This window comes from Setaria italica, chromosome VI (assembly GCF_000263155.2).
Source record: "Setaria italica strain Yugu1 chromosome VI, Setaria_italica_v2.0, whole genome shotgun sequence".
NCBI lineage: Eukaryota > Viridiplantae > Streptophyta > Magnoliopsida > Poales > Poaceae > Setaria > Setaria italica.
Genome location: NC_028455.1, coordinates 22000472 through 22022899, shown reverse-complemented (window position 1 = coordinate 22022899; position 22428 = coordinate 22000472). Strand labels below are relative to the sequence as shown.

The window sequence follows — 22428 nt, the reverse complement described above, 5'->3', positions numbered from 1 at the left end:
CGACAGCCTCGGCCTCGGCGTGGAGTTGCCGCGGCGGCGCGCGGGGTTGAGGCTGGGTGTGGAGCATGCGGTGGATGGGGGCGTGGAGCCTATGGGACAGCCAAGAGTGGCATTGGCGTGAGCTTGTAGACCGGAAGGATTTCTATTTATCTCATGATATAATGTTAATGCAGTCAAGATTCATGATCCTGATCCCCTTTCTGCAGTATTTTGTGGTGCTCTCCTTAGAAGCATTTTGTTCTTTAATAAGTTACATGTGTTATTTTGGGCCAAGTTTGACTCTTCAAATTTTGAGTACGATAACTAAATCTCCATTCCAGCTCGCCATCCGCGGGGACGAGGAGCTGAATATGCTCATCAAGGGGACCATTGCTGGCGGTGGCGTCATCCCCCACATCCACAAGTCCCTCATCAACAAGACCGCAAAGGAGTGAAGGAGGGGAAACACAAATCCTATAAGTTAGAGGAGCAAGAGGAACAAAAGATGAAGGAAAATATGATCCATGAAGCCTGATTACATCTAGGGTATAATATATAGATGCAAAAGGGTTTGATTGTTTAGTTTGTTCTTTTTTACCTGAGCTAGCACTTTTTCTGGCACAGCAACAGCAACCACCTAAAGCATCGCAGCAGAAAGCACGTAGAAACTCGACCAAGTGATTATGGACAATAACCAGATTATGATTCTAGGAAACATATATCAGACATGGCTCAAGGACGCATCTAGCCTTGTCTCAAAAAGGCGTAAAGTTAACAGCGTAAGTTTGGTTTGATTAACCTGTTTTCCTGGAAATTTCTATGCCGTGCATTCTAATTAAGAAAAATGATGTTTATCATACTTGCAGAATTTTGATTTTATTCGATCAACCAAGATAAGCGATCTCATGGACATGCCCCTGGTTGCTCTAATGTCTTACTTGGACAAGTCATCCTCAGAATTATATTATCCTAAGCTACTTGTGCAGCTCTGGAAGGAATGCAGTGCAGTCAACTATGCAAAAGCTTCATCTTCAGGTCTGTGCTCACTTCATAATTTATAATTGTCTCACTTGAAGAAATTGTACTATTAACATGCTAAATGCTTATTTAAAACCTTTACTGTTTATTACTTTCTTAAAGCAGGGCAGCCATCATCATCACAAGAAAAACAGCCTAGAAACTCGACACCTCATGAATTTCCACCTCAGGTTATTCTAGACTCTTTATTTTCTCAAAAAATAACACCCTTTCCCTATGAGCCAATCGTCATTACTATTATTAGCTTTTTTCCTGATGAGTGATTGAATTTGCAGACTGAAGGAGAATATGAGATGGAAACAGGACCTCACCTAATGGACTTCACAGATGGCATTGAAAAACTCAGAGGAAACGTGAGTGCGGAGTATGACAGAGCTTACAATACCCTGCATAGTGACCATAGTGTTACTCAGGGAACTCCTGGTGAGTTGAGAAATGAATAAGTTTAAGTTGTGCGTGCTTATAGACAGTTGATGACATAAATCCTTTACCAGGGTTAAGTCTGTTGGAGGTATGCCCTAGAGGCAATCATAGAGATGATGATATTCCATTTGTATCCATGATTTGTATGTTGTGTTCATTGAATATCCATTGAAGGCTACTTGAATTGATTTGCAATTATGTGAATTGTATGTGAAACTCTTTACTTGTATGGTTATTCTAAAGTTGTCCCTAGTCGGAGTTCATGTGAGGACACACATGAATATTAGACTAGCACATGTATTAGTTGATGACTATGTTTCACAAGTCATGGACATGGAGATGTTGAACTAATAATGTGGACACATGTGGAGACATGTGCTAGGACTGACCCAACACGAGAAGTAGTTCTCTCTTTAAAACAACATATACGCTTTGTCCTTAGACCTGAGATTGTCGCATGTATTCTAGATGTGGATCGACCTACTTAGGGGCTATCAAACGCTACGCCGTAACAGGGTAGTTATAAAGGTAGTTTTCGGGTTTGTCAAGAAGCATGCTAGGAGACATGGTCAATCAAGATGGGATTTGCCCCTCTCTGATTGAGAGTGATATCTCTGGGCCCCTCGAGTGATCGGATCCGAAAATGCATGGCCATGCTACGTACGGTTAAGAGTTAACCTACAAAGGGATTCTGAATCACAGGATCGAGAAAGAGCGGTCGGCTTGAAGCTAGACCAAATATCATGAGGCAAAGGGAATAGCATGTATATTATGTTGTGATGGTTCGTCTGATATGATCTTCGTGTACGTATAGGAGTTGGCACGTCTTGCTAGAGGCCGCTACCGACTATTGGGCCAAGTAGGAGTACTCGGGCCATGTCTATGCGTATCCGAACCCATAGGGTCACACACTTAAGGGGCTGGAAGCCCAATTCGGATCTGATCCGAGTTGGATTAGGTTTAGAAGTACTAATTGGCCTCGGATCCAGAGGCCCGTCAGGAACCTCTATAAATAGAGGGGTGGGGGCGCCCTAGGGTACACACCTTTTTGGCGAAACACACCTGCCGCGCCTCCCACGCCCTCGCCTGTTGCAACTCGCGGATCTAGTAGTCCGGCTTGCGACGCTTCCTCCCTGCACGTGTGGATACCTTGGAGGTGTTGCGCCTGCAGCACTTGGACGAGCCGACGACGAGCCGCCGACGAGCCACGACGAGCCGACGACGAGCCGCGGTACCGGAGGCGAACTTGCTGCACGTGGACGAGCTGCTAAGGAGCTGCTGGACGTGATCGACTACGTACGACTATGTTGATCGACTACGTACGACTACGTGATCGTCTTCACTGCATCGACGCATATCTACATCTTCCGCACCAGTAGTGCGTCGAGTGGTAATCCCGTGATCCTTATACGGCAGTTCTTCCTGGTTATACGCGGTAGAATTTTTTTGAATTGCGCTAGTGTAGTGTAACGACCGACCCTAAGCCTTCCCAGTTAGGCTTAATCCCAGCCCTTAACCTTAGTCAGCTGTTTGGCTTGACCGCGCCTAAGTGCCCAGTTTTCCGTCGGTCCCGACCCCTGAGATCCGACCCCTTCCTGCTTCGCCCCTCTTCCGACCCCGGCGAGCTCAGCCCCCGTCGGATCCTGCTGATCTCCCTCCCCCATTAGATCTATCCACAGGTGGACCCGCGAGATCTTTTCCAGATCCCCCGCGACAGCCGCACTCGAGTTGCATGGCCGCCCCCAGAGTTTCCTTGCCGCGTGGCTCGTTTTCTCCGACGCCACCGCTCAGTTTTGTCTCAGGCAAGCAGCAGAGTGGGTTCCCGCGCCCCTTTTCCCCCAATGGCAGCGGAAGCCCTCTGCACCCCTTTCTGCAGAGCCTCGCCTCCCGCGCCCATCATCACGCTACCAGATCCCGGCCCCGGAGACCGATGTCGCCCGTCTTTCCCGTCCCTTCAGCCACAGTTGCGCCGCCCGGTCATCGCTACACGACGATTCCTCCACCGCCAACCCTGACCGCGGCCGCGACAGTTCCTTTCCCCGCTCTGTCAGAAGCCGCCCGACAATCTGTTGTTCTGCGCTCTCCCCCGTGCCCGCGTCCGCCTGTCTTCTCCTCTGTGCGCCCTCGATTCTAGCGCCGTTTAACCGGTCGCTTCTATCACCTCTTCCGCACGACGACGCCCGCTCTCCGCCAAATCCCAACCACCAGTCTACCCGCCCCTACGCCGCCCTGACGGCAGAACGCAATGATCGCTGGCGTCACCCCCGGAGTTCTGCAGCACTGCCCTCTTTGCTCAATCGCCGCCACGGCAGAGCACTCCATTGCTTCTCCCCGGCCTTCACGCCGCTCCCCTTCTCTCTCCCCGCGCCGTTTCCGTTCCTCTACCCCAGCAGCTATAAAAGGAATGCCCCCGTCGCCGGAGTTCCCTCCGCTCTTGTTGCCCTTAGCTTTCTCTCGCTACCTGCTCAAGCTCCTAGCGCCACACACCAAGTCCTGAGGAGCCCTGCTCTCAGATTCTCTCAGTTTTCTCCAAGTCACCCAGCAGATTGCTCCCCGTGCTGCGTAAGAGCTCTCTTGTGTTCCGCAAAAAGCAGCGCCGCCGCCGGAGCATTTCCAGTCTTAGCCCTTGCTCGAAGATTTAGTCCCTCCGCCCAAGTCTGCTCCTTCCCGACCCCAAGCTTTCCTTTCAGGAAGAAGGTGAGTTGCCGACCCCCAGTCCGCCTCGCCCGACCCCACCTATCCGCCTGACCCCAGTTCCGTCTCGTCCGACCCCGTCTGTTCTGCCGACCCTTATCCGCCTCGCCCGAGGGCTTGGCTGTGATCTTTTTCTTCAACTCGAGGGTGTATGTGTAAAACTTGGGAAACCTTCAGCGCTTGCGTCTAAGGACCCCGGGTTTCTCACGTCCTCTAGTTCAAGGATCAGACCACTAGTTCTTTTCCCACCCTTACCTTTTGGTTAACATCAGCTCTCGAACCACCATCGCCCCCTGCTCCTTGTCGCGAGTTTCTGGGCTCAGGCGAGCCAGTGTTGCTGTTGAACTAACTATCTAAGCTAACCCTTGCATTGCATTCGTGTAGAGCTACACCTCGCCGATGGTTTCTACGAGCTTCACCCGGCGCCCGAAGAAGAAGCTGTAGCCGAGCTCCTGCCCTCCGAAGTCGAAGTCGCTCCCGGAGCCGAGCAGTTTCCGTCCTCCTTGCTTGAAGGCAAGCCCCGGTTGCATGAAAATCCTATGTGTTTTACCAGACTTGCACATGCCTTCGGTAACATGCTTGTGCATTTACATATAGGAGTTGGGTGAAACCCTAGATGCATAACATAGTTATCCCAGTGATCTGAGCACTAGCTGTTGGACCGAGTAGCTGCATTGCTTAACTAGGAAAACGGTAAAATCCGAGTGATTTCCTGTCACTCGCGAGTTATAGGAGTTGCATGTTTACTCTCCTGTTATAACTATAAGGACGATGGACGGGGCAGGATTTTGGGTAACTCTTTGGTGGATGGATGTTAGCCCCGTCTGTCTATGAAATCTGCTAAGGCCCGACAGCGGTGGTGTTCGTGATCAAGTGTTTGAAAGTACTAGCCTCATACTTAGTATGGGATGAGGAAGTCTAGTACCGGATTGAACCTAGACGTGAGCGGTCGCCCCATTGTTCTTGGAACGGAGTTTCCCCTGCTGGTTGTCGCACGTGGTGGCAATGTGTGGTCACAGGACGGCAGAGGCCGAGTCTGTGGAACCTTGCACCAAAGGAAATGGGCCCGACACGGGTTAGGGGATTGATGGGGAAGGCCGACACAGGAAGCGACCTCCGGGTGCGCGGATGTCGTGAGGCTAGGTTCACCATGCATGGTTAAAGAACTCGAATCGATTCGTCTGCCTCTCACAGTTTGAGATTGCTTGATCGCTATGTCACCCTGAGTAAATGAGGAATCTGATGATGGCAATGTTGTTTGTTATATCTACCCCTCTTGTTTGGCTCCATGATTGCTTAGAACAGTTTGCAAAACCTAGACCGGTTAATCAACTTAGAACCGGAGCTAAAACTTGAAAATAGGTTGTACTTAGTGCTTTTGGCAAACAAACCCCTTGGCCAAGAAGCCTTGCATGTCTAGTAGGAGGAGTAGTCCTTACTCCTATCGGTTAAGTCTTGTTGAGCTTAGTAGCTCAGCCTTGTTGTGGCTTCTGTTTTCAGGTGAAGTTGCTGCGTCCGACCCCTCTCTGGTTGGTGCTTGGCCGCCCCAGCTCCCGCCAGGCTGGACGGTCGAGTGGGACCCCTCCTCGGACGGCGAGGAGAGGACTCAATGATGTTCTGGCTGGCCTCGCCCGGACATCCGACCCCGACGAAGTCTTCTGCTAGTGTTTTCTCTGTCGTTCTTTTGAACTTTGTAAAACTCTGATGTTGGATTTTATGGCCGAACTAATTGAGTAAAACTTGTTTAACTCAGTGGACTTGTTGTATTCTCTGTAACCACTCACCTCGTGTGGGTTTGCTGAACTCGATCCTGTTTAAGTGGTTAAATCGGAGGAAATCCGACGGCGCTTCATGTTAGCTCGAGTTAGGCAGGAGTGTCGCATGTTAGGCGGCTAAACTCTGCTTAATCAAGCTAATCCGAGGTGGTTCCGCCACATGTAGCCTACCTCGTATCCCTACAAAGTCGGAGGTCTGGTTCGAGCGCTGGTGGCTCTGGACAGGGGTTTATACCATTGGATCTAGAAGTGCAATTGCCATCATCAGGAAGTGGAAGGTGACTGTTGACTAATAGTAATAGCATGTCACCTATGTTAGTACTCTGAACTATGGTTATGTGATCTTTTGGTACCGAAAGAACTTGCTATTTAAAGAATGCTTTCATGATCTCAACAGATGCTCCTTTTGTATATGCTTGTAAGTGTAGAAATTGAAGTGTAGAATCTTCTTGATGAAGTGTCAGGCAAATAGAAAATATCTAGCTCCCTTAGGTCCTTCGTTGTATTGGTTAGGTTCTTATAGTGGCCATGCCATGGTTCTTGAGCAGGTCCAAGAGGAGGCAACATTCCTCTGGAAGAAGCTTGGGGAATCTTGATCCAGTTGATGAAGACTTTCCATTGGAGCAAGAAGTGAGGGACTTCAAGATGAGAAGGCTTTCAGATTTTGGGCCAACTCCTGGTTGGTTGTGTCTCTTTCCTTTATTCGCTCTGTTATATATAAACATGTGAAACTGTTTTCTCAAGCACGTGAAACTGTTTGAACCAACATAGAATTAAACAGTTAACATTCGTTTTAGACCTTCTGGAAGAAACCGAACCGACTCAAACCCCATATGAGAAGCGCTACATCAAGGTTACTCAGCTGGAACCGTACGGGGACATCTTGATCTCCAGGGGAGTGAAGATGTGAACTGGTGCTGCAATGTTGCGAACAGTTTCGCTGCGGAGGTTCTTGCAGTGCCCACATCCGTGTTAATATTATGCAGCAGTCACATTTTGCACAGGAGGTCTTGTAGGTTATATTATTATTGCTTATGCTGAAGAGAAGGAAAGGAAGCAAAGTTATAAGGCAGTAGATTTGTGTTAAGTCACAGGAATGTTCTAAGCTATGTTGATAGGAAGTTGTAGGCTGAGGAGCAAAAGGAGAAATCCGTCCAAGGAAGTTATAGGATTACGAGCTAGCCGGCGGTCGGCGACGAAGACCAACGTGTGGTGCGGAAGAGGCGGATGGAGATGACGGGGCTGTGGTGCGCGTGCAGCTCCCGGAGGAGCAGGCCATGGTCAAAGATCGATCGCCGGAGCACCAAGAACTTGGTGACGAAGACTAGCGCCGGTGGCCCAGGAGGGAGCTTCCCCTTGCATGCTCACGTTGGGTTCTTGCGGCCATGGGCGTGGTGAAGCAAGAAGAGGAGCGAGTCAATAAGTGAGAGCAGGGTGCAGAGGCTAGGTGGATCAGGGATGGATTGCTCCATGGTTGCGGCTGTTGTTGGTGCGCTCTGAATGTCTGATTCTCTGGGTGCGCAGTTAAATACACTTACGTCACGTTAGATCTAAAAACTAAACTATCAGACTATTTTTTTTAATATTAAAATGTGGTTTTTTCTTCCAACCGTCATGATTTTTTGAAAAAAAATCTCAACTTTTTCGTCATCAACCCGCAGTCATGGGAGTTAATTATTTTAGGCTCGGCCATCGAGAAAAGAGGTTGTGCCTACCCGCACCAACTCTTGCGCTCCCGTACGCTGCGCCGGCCACACCGGCCATCACGGGGCCCGTGCGCTACGTCTAGCCATGCCGATCATGGGCCCTGGGCGCCGGCCACCGAGCAGCGTGGCCGGTGTCGCCACGGTTGGGGTGACCGCATGGTGAAGAGAAAATCTCCCATTTTCGTGCACCATTGCCCAACGGATCCGCCGTCGTTAACCCTCCGGAGCTGCCCTAGCATGAGGGGGCCACTTCACTGCCGATGGGAAGCACCACTTCCTCCCGCATCATCGTTTTTGTCGATAACCCCAGCACCTTGGCCACCATCTGGTTGGGAACACCCACCTCAATGACGTTGATCCCCTCCAGATTCGGAACTAAGGCCTCCACATCTAGCAATTGGGGGCCCGATTTTGCACTTGGTTGGAACGATTTGGCGTGCATTATAGAAGGGAGGTGGATAGAAATGAGAAGAAAAGGAGAACACACTCCTGCTCATGGCGACTAGAGGCGCTGTGGCCTAGCGCTCGAAGCGGGAATGAGGCTAGGCACGGGAAGGACGAGCGCTTGCCTGGGCGACGGCGAGAACGAATATGGCTAGAGCAGAGGTTAAGTGGTGATTTTTTTTATTTCCATGTGTGGATCCCACGTAATAAACAGATGGTATCAAACCACCCATAAATGTTTTCTACTACTATACTTGCAAAGAGAGGACTGCTAGGACAATGCACCAACAAATTGTGAAAAGAAGCCAACGTATTAAGAATAAACCAATAATAACGTGAGAGCAAGTAAGGACCCGTAGCAACGCACGTACATTTCTACTAGTAATAATAATAAAATTTTAAATACTAGTAATAATAATAAAATTTTAAAATCCTATCTCTATCTTTAGAGGCCCAAATTCACTCTGAGCGCCACACTCCTAGCATTTCTACTAGTAATAATAATAAAAGTTTAAATACTAGTAATAATAATAAAAGTTTGAAATCCTATCCCTATCTTTAGAGGCTCAAATTCACTCTGAGCGCCACACTCCCACTAACCCACTTAAGCTTTCTACGCTTCATATAAAAGGGTTAACTGGGTTGATGGCATTGACTCTAGAAACCTTATATGTTAGTGTAACCCACCCTCAACAAGTAAGGTGGGACTAAACCCCCTACAAACTTGCATCAACACACACATGGGCCACCGTGGGCCTAATTCAAACTGGGCTGAATGTCACATTACTAATTATTGATGTAGCCTCATGTATATGTGAAGTGGTGACCTTTTTGGGTTGCTTTGTTTATTTGGCAACTATCTCTGTATAGCTCTTACAAGACTACCTTCAGATGTATCGAACCAAGTTAATATCTGTTTGTTTCTGCTGCATTCAGATGAACGTGTCATCATTACATATTACTTTTCCGTCTGAAGGTGAATTCAGCAAATTGAAGGAATTACAAGAGGTGCTAACACATTACGAATTACGATATTAATAGCATTTCCTTCTGGATGGTTCAATGCTTGAAGTTGGGACTTAAAGTTCTAACCATATTACACTGCAACTTGGGGGTTTCAGTACTTGGGTGGGACATCTAGTTTTAAGAAAATCTTGGTGGACTAGAAGTGCAAACAAGCTCACAGTTTGGGTGCAGCTACTATTTCCCTCATATACTGTTAAGTCAAGGCATTTTTCTGTTCTTTTCCCACAACCTCTCATGTTTGTTAAAAAATATGACACTTGGTTGTTGATATACTCTCTATCATTTTCTGTTGTAATTTATCTGTAAATAGTGGTGAATCAGCTTGTTTTAGCATTCTGGTTAGACTTCCTCTGTGGGCCATGAGGTCTTATACCTGTTTTGGCTCACTTCTTCCTTTATTAGTGCCAAAAAAAGTAGTTATCTTTACCAGATAATTGTAGCTAAGAGGACACATTTCAGATAAAGCATAGCATGTGGACCATCCTTTTAAAACAGTGGATTTTTTATGGAATCACTGCCTTGTTGATTCTATGCTAAACTTTGTGAGATTACATGTTAGTTGGCTAGTTTATTGTGATGTCTCAATGTTTGCTGATATTCTTTGTTCACCATGTTTTTTCAGTTTGATGAGTTTCTGATGGATTTGAAGCAGCCTAAACGGAAGAATACCAGACAAGAATGTAAAAAGGTTTACCTTCTTTTGGCTTAATTGATTCAAATGTGCTTGTCAATTGAGGATAATCTTTTGTGGAAACTTCCCAGATTCCTGCTCAAAATTTGCAAATGAAGCTAGTTCGTGGAGACAAAATAAAGGTAATTATAAGGGAGAGATAGTTCTTTAATCGTACTCTTCAGTCACTTCTTTTACATTATCATATTCTTCACCAATATCTCAGTAGCTTTGTTGCTTTCTGGACAGCTTACTTATAATTATTTGCATTCACATTGCAGAGCAGCCACTGGGACACCTTCGTTCTATAAATTCTACCGTAAAACAACTGATAATCAGTTTGGTTTCGCATTCTTCTTACCTTTGTATATTTTTTTATTCTATATCTAACATTATCCCATGTTATTCTTGAAATGGTTGTTCATCTTCTGTTGGCATTCATACATATCATGATGCAGCACCATTCTTGTTGACTCATGCTTCGACTTGAATTCCGGTTTCCATTTCTTCTTATTTACAATGTCACATAGTTTTCCCTAGGTTTGTCTAGTTTGTTTTATCTGCGCCCTCTGTTAAACATGTATGATTTTTTTAAAGGATTAATATTTAAGTGTGCTACTGTGTATAAGAACTAAAATTAATCAAAGCAAGCAAGGAATATAAGTTTAGCAAATTATCAGGCAAAAAGGTAATTTAATCCAGCTAAATGGCCACTTAAACAGATACAGTTGGCCATTGTGTAGTGTTTAAACGGGCTAAATGGTCATTTAGGAAATAAGGATTGGAGTTTGAACTTTGAAGTAATAACTGATAAATGCATGTGACTGCTAGCACATGGCTTTTTACTTGGGTCTTGTTTAGTTGCCCAACTTTGGACAACCCAAATTCCTGTAGCAACACTGTAGCATTTCGTTTGTATTTGTGAATTATTATCCAAACATTGACTAATTAGGCTTAAAAGATTCGTCTCGCAAAGTACAACAAAACTGTGCAATTAGTTTTTAATTTCATCTACATTTAGTACTCCATGCATGTACTGCAAGTTTGATGTGATGGGGAATCTTCTTTTTACATAGTGCTAAAGTTGGAAGTTGGGGTTGAATTGGAAGAGGCAACAAAGTGACCCCTTCACCTTTTTGCACTTTGTTTTTGTTACACGTGAGGCGACAGCGACAGGTGCCACTGTTGCTGACCAGCAAGCGGTGCGCCCATGCCCTGGCAAGATGACGACGCTACAGCGCATCCTTCCAAGCGCGGGATCGCAGGCTCGTGACCCACACACATCTGAGCCCCCTGCGCCTGCTAGGGCCGAGCTACTCCCTGTTGAGCTGCTGCCACGGCAGCCCAGCCCAACTAGGCGCCATGAAGACCCTATGCTGATCGAAGTTGTTGCCTGCCGGTGCAAGACCCCAGCGCCAAGCACGGCCAGCCCCTACGACAACGGCTCGTGCAGCCTAGTGCCACGACCCGCGCAACACACCTCACCGATTCGAACTTTACTCCTGGCGTGCGCGCACGAGAAACATTCCCCCGCAAGATGCAGTGGCCGACCACCTAAGGTCTTGTTTAGTTCCACCCAAACTCCCAATTTTGACACTATGCAAAAAGAAGATTCACCGTCACATCAAATTTGCGGTACATGCATGGAGTATTAAATGTAGATGAAATCAAAAACTAATTGCACAGTTTTGTTGTACTTTGCGAGACGAATCTTTTGAGCCTAATTAGTCAATATTTGGAAAATAATTCACAAATACAAACGAAACGCTACAGTGTGCTATTGTGCCACAACAGTAATTTTGGACATCCAAATTCAGGGCAACTAAACAAGGCCTAAATGAGTGCACCGCCCCAACTGTTGCGGCCACACCCACGCCACCGCGCGGCACTACACCACCGGCAGCCTTCCAACGGCCAGCGAGGCAGTCTGACGTCCCCGGCCACGCCGGCCCCACGAACTGCGCCTCTGGACTCGCCTGCTGCGCCAGGCTCCTCGACGGTGGCAAGACAGAAGAAGCGGCTTTCATAAACAGCCTGCGACTCGCCATTCAAACGCCATTTTTTTAGAAAACAGGAGCGGTGTTGAACCCTATAAAACAAAGCGGAATTAAGGTCTCACAAAGAAAGCAAACAAAACAAAGCAGAAAGGAAAAGAAAGACTAATACACAGATCTCTGGATCGTTTCAAACTTAAAAAGAGTGCATCCAGACTTCCATTTGCTGAACCAAACTTGGTCGTGCCCTTAGTAGCAGGGCACTAAATTCATCAAGAAACTTCTGTTTGCAGTTCATGGTGAAGGGGTCCAAGTCGTTAAACAACCAGTTATTCCTTGTAGTCCAGATGCTCCATATTATTAGAATGATAATCTCCATGTAAAAAGGAACTTCCAGTTTATGCTTGATTTGTTCAATAATATTCCAGTAGGATCTTGTGGATACGTACGTGACACCGATCTGTTGCCAACACGCTTTAGCAAAATTGCATCTGAAGAAGAGATGGTTAACTGTTTCTCTTTTCTGCAGGATACACAGTTCGCAAACAAATGAGTCTAGATTCATTCGTTTTTGTGGCGGAACCGCTTGGATTAGCTTAGCTAAAGCACAAATAAGTCACCTGACACGCAGTCTTATGCTTTAACCAAGTTAACTCGGCAGTCCGTTGGACTTCATCCGATAGGACCACTATACAGGACCGGATTAGTAGAGCTCACACGAAGGTGAGTGGTTCCAGAGAATACAACAGATCATCCCACTTAAACAAATACATTAAATTTTTCAACTCGGGTTCGAATTTCACAAAGTTTTACAGAGTTCATAAGCAGCAGAAAAGATAAACCAGTCGGAAGCTAGCGCCGGGGTCGGATGTCATGGATGAGGCCGATCCTGACATCACTGCTCCCTATCCTCGTCGACCGAGGAGGGATCCCACTCGACCGTCTACCCAGGCGGGAGCTGGGGAGGCCAAGTACCAGCAACAAACTCAGGGGCTTCACCTTCACCTGAAAGATGTGCCACAAGCAAGGCTGAGCAACTATGCTCAACAAGACTTAATCGACCGGTGGATACTACTCCACCAACCTCTAGACATGCAAGGCTTTTTGGCTGAGGGGTTTGTTTTTGCCAAAAGCAACTACAGTATGTCCTTACTTTCAAGATTTTAGCTCCCAGTTCTAAGTTTGTTTTACCAGACTAAGTTAGCGGCTATGCTAAACAAGCAAAAGTTCCCAAGCAATTTATGACAAGAGACACAATTCATCATCATCCAGTTCCGTTCTTACTCAGTGTAGCATAGCGATCAAGTAGTCCCAAACTGTGAGAGGCAGACGAATCGATTTGAATTTCTTAACCATGCATGGTGAACCTAATCTCACGATATCCGCGCACCACGAAGGTCGCTTCATTTGTCAGCCGTCCCCATCAATTCCCAGGCGCGCGTCAGGTCCAAACTTCCCTTGGCATGCAATGCTTCACAGTCCAGACCTCTTGCCGTACTGTGACCGCACTTGCACCCACATGATGCACCATGGGAACCTCGTTCCAGGGACAGCAGGGGTATAAGCCACGCCCTAGTTCAATCAGGTACTAGGTTTCCCCATCCCATACTAGGTATGAGATTAGTATTTTCAAACACTTGATCACGAACACCAACACTTTCCGACCTTAACCAATTTCATGTAGACAGACAGGGCCATCCACCAACCACCAAAATAGTTCACAAAACCCTACCCTGTCCATCGTCCTTATAGTTGTAACAAAAGGAGAACAGACAACTCCTATAACTCGCGAGTGACAGGGAATCACTCAACTTTTACCGAGTCCTGTTAAGCACTGCAACTACTCAGCCTATCATACTAGTGTTCAGATCAAGGAAACTAAGTCATGCATCTACGGTTCCAAACAACTCCTGAACATAAATGCACATACATACAACAGAAGGCATGCGCAAGTTTAGAAAGATTGGGTGATACTCCGGGGCTTGCCTTCAAGCGGGGTGGAGGTGAACTGGTCTCATGCGCTCTTAGGTTCAGCTCCTGCAGGCGGCAGCTCGGCTACAACTCTGTCTTCTGGCACCGGGTGCAGCTTGTACGTGCCGTCAGCGAGGTTTAGCTCTACACGGAATGCAAATGCAAGGGTCAAACACTTAGACGGTTATTTCAACAACACTTTGCAAGGATTTAGCCCAGAAACTGTAGCAAAACTACAGGAAAGGTGTGAAACCCATTTTATTGGATTCTACTCAGAAAGAGAATTCCAACCCAAGTGATTTCACATTTCTCTGATTTTTCCTCGAGTTAAGATGGATTTCCCAAGCTTCTGTTGATTTAGAACACGATAAAAGAGTCAGATTGGGAAAAACTTACGATCTGACCCTTAAACCTAAGGAATAACTGTACCGGGATCCTCAGACTTAACACAGAGAAGTCCCCAAAAATTTACACAGATACCCTCGGTCACAAGAAAAAGATACAGCTAAGCCCTCGGGCGAGGCGGACAGGGGTTGGGCAAAACAGATAGGGTCGGGCGAGACGGACAAGGGTTGGGCGAGCTGGAAAAGGGTCGGCAGCTTACCTTTGGGCCTACTGATGAAGTCTTGGGGTCGGGAAGAAACAAGCTCAGGCGGAATGTCGAAAGGCATTAAGGCTCGGGCGGCAGCGGGGTCCGGCGGTGCTTCAACGGCGGTGGTGCTTCTTGTGGACAACAAGCAAGCTCTAGCACAGCGTGAAGGAAGCAAGCGGCTAGTGGGGTTGGAAAGGCGGGTGTTGAGTGGAGAGAGGGAATCCCACAAAGAGCTTAGGCGGCAGCACTTGAGCACGAAACAGAGGAGGGTGTGGGAAGGGCAAGGATGGCGGAGGGAACTCCGGTAAGAGGCTTCGGTACCCTTTTTATAGCTGTGTGGAAGTGTACGAGCTCAAGCGGTGCGAAGATAAGATCGAGGGAGAAGGAGTGCTCTGCCTCAGCGACGATTGGTGGGCGGCTCCATTGGCCGGCGAAGCGGAGCTCCGGGGACAGGCTCTTATGGCATTGGGCAAGGAAGACAGCGCTAGGCAAGTGCGGTTTTGCCGGGCAGAAGGACTGGCGAGGTCGAGCGCGTGCCTGGTCGCGTCAAGCACAGGATTGGGCGCGGCGACTCAATATCGGTGGACAGGAGGGAGGGAAGGGGGCACTGCAGGCGAGGGCGCTGCAGGCGAGGTGACAGGGCGAGCGATGCAACGCAAGCATGCGTAGATTAGCGGCTTGGCCGTGGCATGCTACTGGCGAGGCAGGGGAAAAGGAGTTGTCACTGCATGTGCAGTGGTTGGCGAAGGCGGTATCGTCGCGGGGCGCGCACGCGGGCAGCGCGACTGAGGTACGACGGAAAAGCCGGAAGGCGTTGGGGCACGGCCAGGGATCCTGGTGAGGAGATGCGCGCGGGAGGTGAGGCAGCACTGGCGCGGTAGCGGCCAATCTTCGATCGCAGCGGTGGCAGGGCGCCCTACGCGGCTGGCAAGGTCTCGGGCGAGACGAGACGGGACGGAGAGTCTGCAGGGCACTTCTGCGCGCGATTGGGAAGAAGGCACGCTGATCCATCATGTCACGGCTAGCGATTGGGCTAGGCGGCGCTTGCTGGTACGGTCGTGCCACGCGGCGGCGGTGCTCTGAAACAGGGCGCGTGCGCGCTCTGGCGCTCTTTGCCTGATGATCCGCGGAATCCTATTTTGGGTCCATCTTTCAGCCTCATGACCTCCCGATTTGCATACTGCACCACTTGGACTCCCTTAACAAGAGTTGTAGAACACCATCTAAGGTCCAACTTTCGTAATTGGGTCGAGTTCAAAGATGCAGTGGATTCGGAGATCCAAGGCCCCAAAGTTTGGAGGAACACTGGTTTCGGGACTTAGAGAAAAACGGCGGTTTGCTGAGTTTCAGGGGTCGGGGCCGATTTGAACTGCAGATTTGGGGATCTTCAGAGGTGAATTGGATCAAGGTCCAATTAACAAAGTTAAGACAGGGACTTCGTTCTCCAACTTCTATAAAGAGTTTTCTTGGCATCCTGCTCAACTTTCCAAAGATAAGTCCTCCTGAAAACCAGACTTAGCCAGTATAGCTCAAGAAAAGCTGAGTCAACTAGATTAGGGAACTTGTCTCAAGATTAAACTCGGCTTAATTAATCTAGGTCGTTACAGTTTTCTTCCTAGAATATCCCTTGTTGGCAAACGATCTACTAACAGCAGCCAGAAGAAAACTTTATGTTTCATTTGGCATCTGGATCTCCAAACCCATTTGAAAGATGGATGCACCCTTCTCTGAACAATGGTTGCTTTATAAGCTTTACTTGTTGAAAATTGTGTTGTTCCCCAAATGTATGACTATTGATCTTGTTCCCTTTCCATGACGATGCTAGAAATGTGTTGTTGTAAGTTACTTAGCTGCTCATATGCTTGTGTTGATAATGGTAAGTTGAAGTTGTTGATCAATTCTGAGTGGTTGAACACAGCTCGGCATGTGGCATGGCGTTCTGGTTGGTGGCAAAGGAAAATAATTCGGGATAGCATTGACATGGTATTAGACCATTCCATAAATCCTCCCAAAACAAGATAGTTGAACCGTCTGCCAAAGATGCAAATGCAATTCCTTTGTATTTGTCCAATAATTTAACCACATCTCTCCACCAGAATGATCCTTTACGCTGTTGCCCTGGAAGCTTTCCTTGTTGGTAGTAATTGTCCCAGACTAGGTTGACCCATGGGATATCTGCTCTGGAATAGAACTTGTGTAAAAATTTAAGAAGTAGAGCATCATTATGAGCCTGTGTATTCAATACTCCTAGACCTCCTTATTTTTGGGGTACACATACCATCGTCCAAGCTGCTTTCGATGGTTTTTTTTGAGTTAAGATCCAACCCTCTTCATAGACAATGTTTCCTGTATTTATCAAGTTGATTGATGACACCTTTGGGTAACTTGATAGTTGATGTGCAAAAACTGTCGAGGAGGATAACACTGAGTTAACCATTTCCAATTTACCACCTTGGCTCAAATAGACAGACGTGGAATTAAGCCTTTTCTCAACTCTTTGAATTAGAGGTAAGAAGTTTTCTATCTTTGGCTTTGTTGTCCCCAGAGGCAGGCCTAAATAAGTGAAGGGTAACGACCCTTGTTGGCAGTCTAGGATTGATGCTAACTACTGCAAGGTTTGGTCACTGATGTTAAGTGGTACCATCACCGATTTGGTGTAGTTTACTTTCAAACCAGTTGACATAGCAAAGGTGTCTAACACTTGTTTTAAGGTGTCTCATCTGTCTCGGGCATGCTTCCATGATGAGCAAGGTATCATCAGCATACTGTACAATCGAAAAATCCGATCCTGCTCTTTCAGGGATTGGCAAATTTAAATGAGATAGGTCTTTTCCTTTGTTTAGGATGGTTTGCAGTAGGTCTGCTGCTAACACAAAGAAGAGGGGTGATAATAGATCACCTTGCCTAACCCCTCTTTTACAGTGAAAAGTTTTCCCAGGGACACCATTTAGCAAAACTGATGAGGTTCCTGTGTTTAAAATGCTTTCTATCCATTTCAGCCATCTTTGTCCAAAACCTTTGTGTTTCATGATCTCAAGAATTGCCTTGTGTTCTATCTTATCAAAAGCTTTCTCAAAATCTAATTTGAGGATTATCAGTTCTCTCTTCGATGATTTGCAGATATGAATGTATTCATAAGCCCATGCCAAGCAGTCTTGTATGGTTCTCGTCTTGATGAAACCATATTGGTTTTTTATGAATTAATCTCTTTATTACCTTTTGCAGTCTCTCTACAAGGAGTTTCGTGAGGAGTTTTAATGCTGAATTGAGCAAAGAGATTGGCCTAAAGTCCCCAGCCATAATTGGATGTTCTGTCTTTGCTAGCAAAGCAATGTAAGATGAATTGATGCTCTTAAGGCATAGATCCCCTCGATAGAATTCATCAACCAATTTGTAAAAGTCTGGCGCTATTAGATGCCAACATTTTTTAAGAAACTCTTCATTGAAGCCATCAGGTGCTGGTGATTTATCATTGGGTAGTTCAGAGATTACTTTATCAATTTCTTCCTTGGTGAATGGTTCCTCAAGCCATCCGAGATTGTCATCCTGACTTAGAAGGTCTTGTAGTTGAAAGTACATATGAGTATAATCTGACCTGCCCATTCTATCTTTGAAGGAATTCCAAAGTAGAGCAGCTTTGGCTTCATGGTCACTTAATTGATTCCCATTTGTGTCTGAAAGGTAGCCGATGGTGTTGATCCTATTCCATATTGTGGCATTGGCATGGAAAAACTTTGTACATTCATCCCCCATTTTAATCTAGTTTACCTTCCCTCTTTGTCTCCAATATGTCCTTTGTTGATTGAGTAAGTTCTGCAAATGGTTGTAGATGATCATTCTGAAATTCCATTCTTCAAGAGTAAGATCCCTTGTTTCCTCAATTAAGTCCAGAAAAAGCAGAAGGTCTTTCGTGTTCTGTATCATGCTTGCTAAGTTTGGTAGAGTAGTTTTCCAAGCTTTGAGGACTCTCCTGATGTTCTTAAATTTGGCAGTTAGTACTTTCACTTGATCAGTATGAGAAATAGGGAGACTCCACCCATGGGATAAGACTAGAATGAAGTTACCATGTTGTAGCCAGAAATTCTCAAATCTGAAGATTGCTGGTTTCGGTACATTAGTTGAGACAGAGATGATGCACGATGAGTGGTTCGAGGAATCCCTTGACAATGTTGATGCAAAAGAGTTTGGGAATGTTAAAGTCCAAGCATTTGATGTGAAAAACCAGTCAAATCTTTCCAAAAGAGGGTTACATTGTTTATTTGTCCAGGTGAAATTGGCACCTCTTAAAGGAAGTTCCACTAACCTTAGACTGCTAATAGCACTGTTGAAGGCCAACATGTCTTGAAAATTTCCTCCTGGTTTGTTTCTATCTTGAGGTTTCCTTATTAGATTAAAGTCCCCCACTACCAGCCATTTTTAATCTTGTGGCATATCGATCGCTTTGAACCAATCTAGAAATGCTATTTTTCCTTCAGGCGTGCAGGGAGCATAGACATTAGTTAGGAACCAAGATTCTCGAGTTAAGTTGCAGGTTAGATGGACAAATTGAGCAAAATTATTTTGAAATTCCAGACTACCCATGAACTTCGAACTGTTCCAGGCAATTAAAGAGCCCCCAGAGCTTCCAACCCAGGGAAGGAAGGTGGGCAAATTTTTTTGATATATGCATTGTCAAAATATTCCCTTTTAGTCTCTTGAAGACACAGAATGTCACATTTTGCTTCAAGAATTTTGCTTCTGACACCATCCCATTTGTCTGCATGATTTATTCCCCTAATGTTCCAAGATAAGATAACCCATTTCCAATTACATTGATCTGAATTCATGATAAACAAAGGACATGAAAAAACCTTTGGGCAATAGGATAAATACACAAGAAGCCCCCAAGTTCACCATAGATAACCATCCCAACATATCATAGGTCCACAAAAGATAGAGGAGGCAAGTTCTCCCATTACAATACAGTAGATAAAATATTATTCCCATTATCCAGAGATTGGTAAATAGAGAACCTAAACAAACAACTCATCAATTGTTAACATTACTACCTTCCCAGAGACACCACTGTCAAATATCTTCTCTTTTCCTTTCTGACTCTTTGAGGATATGACCTTCCTGGAGCTTCTCCTTGATCCTATTGGCTGCTGCTCCTGGGATCTTCCTTTCAGGCTATCTTCAGAGACATTATCTACATTCATCTTGCAAAAGTTCGTTCCCACCTTGACCATGACTTTGTTGGAGAGAGTTGGTGGCATGGCTGCGCATGCCAAACAATTTCTACTGGGACAACCCTTGTGCTTGAAGCCATTGTTGCGAGTTCTGATTCTTGGGCTCCTCCTGGCTTCAGTATCCACCTGCAGGGGTAGAATCCTAGTTTTTTTTTTCTGTTGTGAGGAGCCCAATGGAGAGAAGAACCTAGCTCATAATTGGTGTAGATCAGGGAGCTCTTCTTGGTAGTTATGGGTTCAGTTGGCCCATCCAGGATCTGCATCTATGCTGGAACCAATATCAGTCAAAACCATGTTGACTTGGTGTTGCAGGTTGTAAGTTGATCCTTGTTCATTGTCGGGGTGTTGCTGAATGGGCAAGAGGAGTTCAGGTAGGTGGTAGTTGTCAATCTCCATATGTGCAGGTTCAAGATTCCCTTCTGGGCTAGGCATCTCTTGCTGCTGGGGTTGTTGGTAGATCAGGCCCTCCTACTCTTCCACAGGGTCTCCATCCTGGTGGAAAGGCCCAATCTCATTCAAATCTAGAAAGGAAGGTTGTTGTGGGATGGCGGCAAGAGCCAACACAATTTGATGATCCTGTTGATTATCTTGTTGATCATGTTCCAGTGTTGCAGGGGCCAAGTGTTGGTCTTGCTCTGGTTGTTCAACACTCTTCTCTGACCCCTTGTCTTGGTTATAGGATTCATACTCCGGGCTTGAGACTGATGGTAATGGCACAGAAAGACTCAATTGTAAGTCCAATTCCTCCTGTTGTTCTTCTTGCTGAGGCTCCTCTTGATTTAGGTCTTGGTCTTGTTGAAGATCGAACATCTGGTCTTCTTCCATAGGTTCATCATTAAGATCAGGCACCATGTGCTGGTGTTGATGCTAGTGGTTTGGCTCAATTTGGTTATTCTGCTGTTTGTGTTCATCTTGTTGTTGCCCAACATTCTCATTTTGGTTCAAAGGGATGCCGGGAAATATGAAATTGTCCTGGAATCCAGGAGGGGGTATGCCTTCATCCTGTAGTTGCCCTCCCAGAAGTGTTTGCTGAATAATTTCACATTGGACCGTGATGGAAACCCCCTCAAAATCATCTCCCTCCAACAAAATTAGATAGTGAGGCACATCCTCCAAATTAGTGACTCTTGCTTTTACTACTACCCTTGCCATAACACTATCTTTTTGCCAATAGATTAATCTTCCAAAAGATTTAATGTCCTCTATGTTGCGAGAATCAACTAGGAAGCCTATCAGCAGGAGCCAACACTCTGTAACAACTCTACCTAAATTAAGTGCTTTAATTCTAAACCAGTGTCAAATTAAATCCCTAAGTTAAGAAGTGAAATGATCTTTATAAACCTAAGAAGCTCTCTTTTGGAGTTTGTTTTAAAGCTTGAAATTCTATATACAAACTTAAGTTTCTGCCCAAATAAGAGTTGTAAAACTTTTAAATTCCAACAACTTTTGTTAAAGGCACCTTGTCTAATTCGGAGTGGAAAGGAGTCAAAAACAGCAACCCAAGCCGGCTTCCCTACAGGACCCTAAAAATCTCTTAAGTCCTGGAATTCGAGTTTTCCTCCATCTTTGCAAGCTTTCATCTCCCGTTTTCCTATCTAAACTCGAGTCAGAGCCTTAATAGAAGTTGTAATACCTCAAGAGTGTTCCAACTTTGTTACACTGACCCAGATCCAAATCGGGCCCGAACTTGTTCAAAATCCCAGTCAAAGTGAGGTAAACCAGTCAACTCACCCCGGATGCTAAAAATCCTAAGTCTGGAATCCCAGATTTTTGGCTAACTTTGGCCAGAAATATCTTTGCATCCTTTCACAATCTAAACCGACACCTTAAACAAAGTTTGAAGAAAGATCAGAGTTGAACAAGTTTGTTTAAGGGAGTTTCGGGAGTTGTGTTGAAAGATTCGGAGAAGGATCGCTCCAAAGCTGGTTGGGCTTGCTGCCCGAAGGGAGCCTCGACGCCCGCGCGCCCGAGCATGTTCGCTCGCGCGCCGCGCGCCGCGTGGCCGCCGGCCACCAGCAGCTCGCCGGTGCCCTATCCCCAGCGCGACAGCGACAGGACGAGAGCCACGGCACCCAACCCGCGCCCGCGACAGGATGGAGCGAGCGCAGGGCTAGCCAATCGCCGGCCGAGCGCAAGTCGCCTTCCGCCTGCCACGGCTCTGCTCCGCCAACCCGGTTCCGCCCGTTCGCCGAGAGAGCTGAGATGCCCCCGACGTCCCGCGCCTCCGCCCGCTCGCCCAACCCCCACGGTAGCCTTTCTGCCTTGCCCGCCCGACAGACCGGAAGCCCCAGACGCGCGCCGCCCAAGGCCAATCGCCGCCGAAGACCACTCGGAGCTCCGCCTCCTCTGCCCAATGGCGTCGTCGGCCAATGGCCGCCTCGCTCAAGCACTCGCCGCTCCCGGCCTTATCCTTTCCCCACCGGAGCCCCGCCTCGACCCTCCGCGCCACCCTGGTCCTATAAAAGGGAACCCCCTCACCGGCAATGCCACCCCTTGCCACCGCCCGCACCTGCGCCGCCGCTTTCTCCTCTGCGCCCTGCTTTCTCCTCTGAGCCACCGCTTTCTTCCCGCGCCGCCGCTGAGCTTCCGTGGAGCTCACCCCCTTGCATCACCCCCACACTCCGGCGACTTCGCCGCCACCCGCAAGCCGCTTCTTCCAACACACCAGCCGCTCGCTCCTCCGCGCGGTGCTAGAGCTTGCTGGTGTCCACTAGAAGCACCACCGCCGCCGGACCACCGTCGAAGTCTCGCCGCCGCCCAAGCCTTCGTGCGTACAACCTTCCCGCCCCAGCCTGCTCCTGCTCGGCCCCAAGGCTTCGCCGGTAGACCTGGAGGTAAGCTACTTAACCTCCCTGTCTTTCCGTCTCGCCCAACCCCTGTCCTTTTCG

General features: G+C 47.1%; 1 protein-coding gene, 1 long non-coding RNA gene and 1 pseudogene across 3 annotated transcripts; all 3 read left to right on the top strand.

Moving 5' to 3' along the window:
* The first annotated feature begins 662 nt into the window (after positions 1–662).
* Positions 663–1475, top strand: LOC111257740. The gene is made up of 4 exons (XM_022827823.1): positions 663–758; positions 846–1014; positions 1120–1187; positions 1293–1475. The coding sequence occupies exons 1-4, from the start codon at positions 663–665 to the stop codon at positions 1458–1460; spliced, it is 501 nt and encodes a 166-aa protein (XP_022683558.1). The 3' UTR covers positions 1461–1475.
* A 4680-nt stretch (positions 1476–6155) lies between these two features.
* On the top strand, positions 6156–6754 carry LOC111257741. 2 transcript variants are annotated; one of them, XR_002678322.1, is made up of 3 exons: positions 6156–6187; positions 6458–6588; positions 6707–6754. It is a non-coding gene; the product is annotated as an uncharacterized LOC111257741 (long non-coding RNA). The 2 variants fall into 2 exon arrangements; XR_002678321.1 differs by lacking the exon at positions 6156–6187 and adding an exon at positions 6309–6327.
* Positions 6755–8938: 2184 nt separating this feature from the next.
* LOC101784909 overlaps positions 8939–22428 on the top strand; it is a 29741-nt pseudogene continuing 16251 nt past the window's right edge.

Excerpts from the sequence above, each read along its gene's own strand:
- LOC111257740 (XM_022827823.1), top strand. The coding sequence starts at position 663 with ATGGACAATAACCAGATTATGATTCTAGGAAACATATATCAGACATGG. Across the intron at positions 759-845 it reads AAAGGCGTAAAGTTAACAGC|AATTTTGATTTTATTCGATC; the intron begins GTAAGTTTGGTT and ends TCATACTTGCAG. Across the intron at positions 1,188-1,292 it reads CTCATGAATTTCCACCTCAG|ACTGAAGGAGAATATGAGAT; the intron begins GTTATTCTAGAC and ends TTGAATTTGCAG.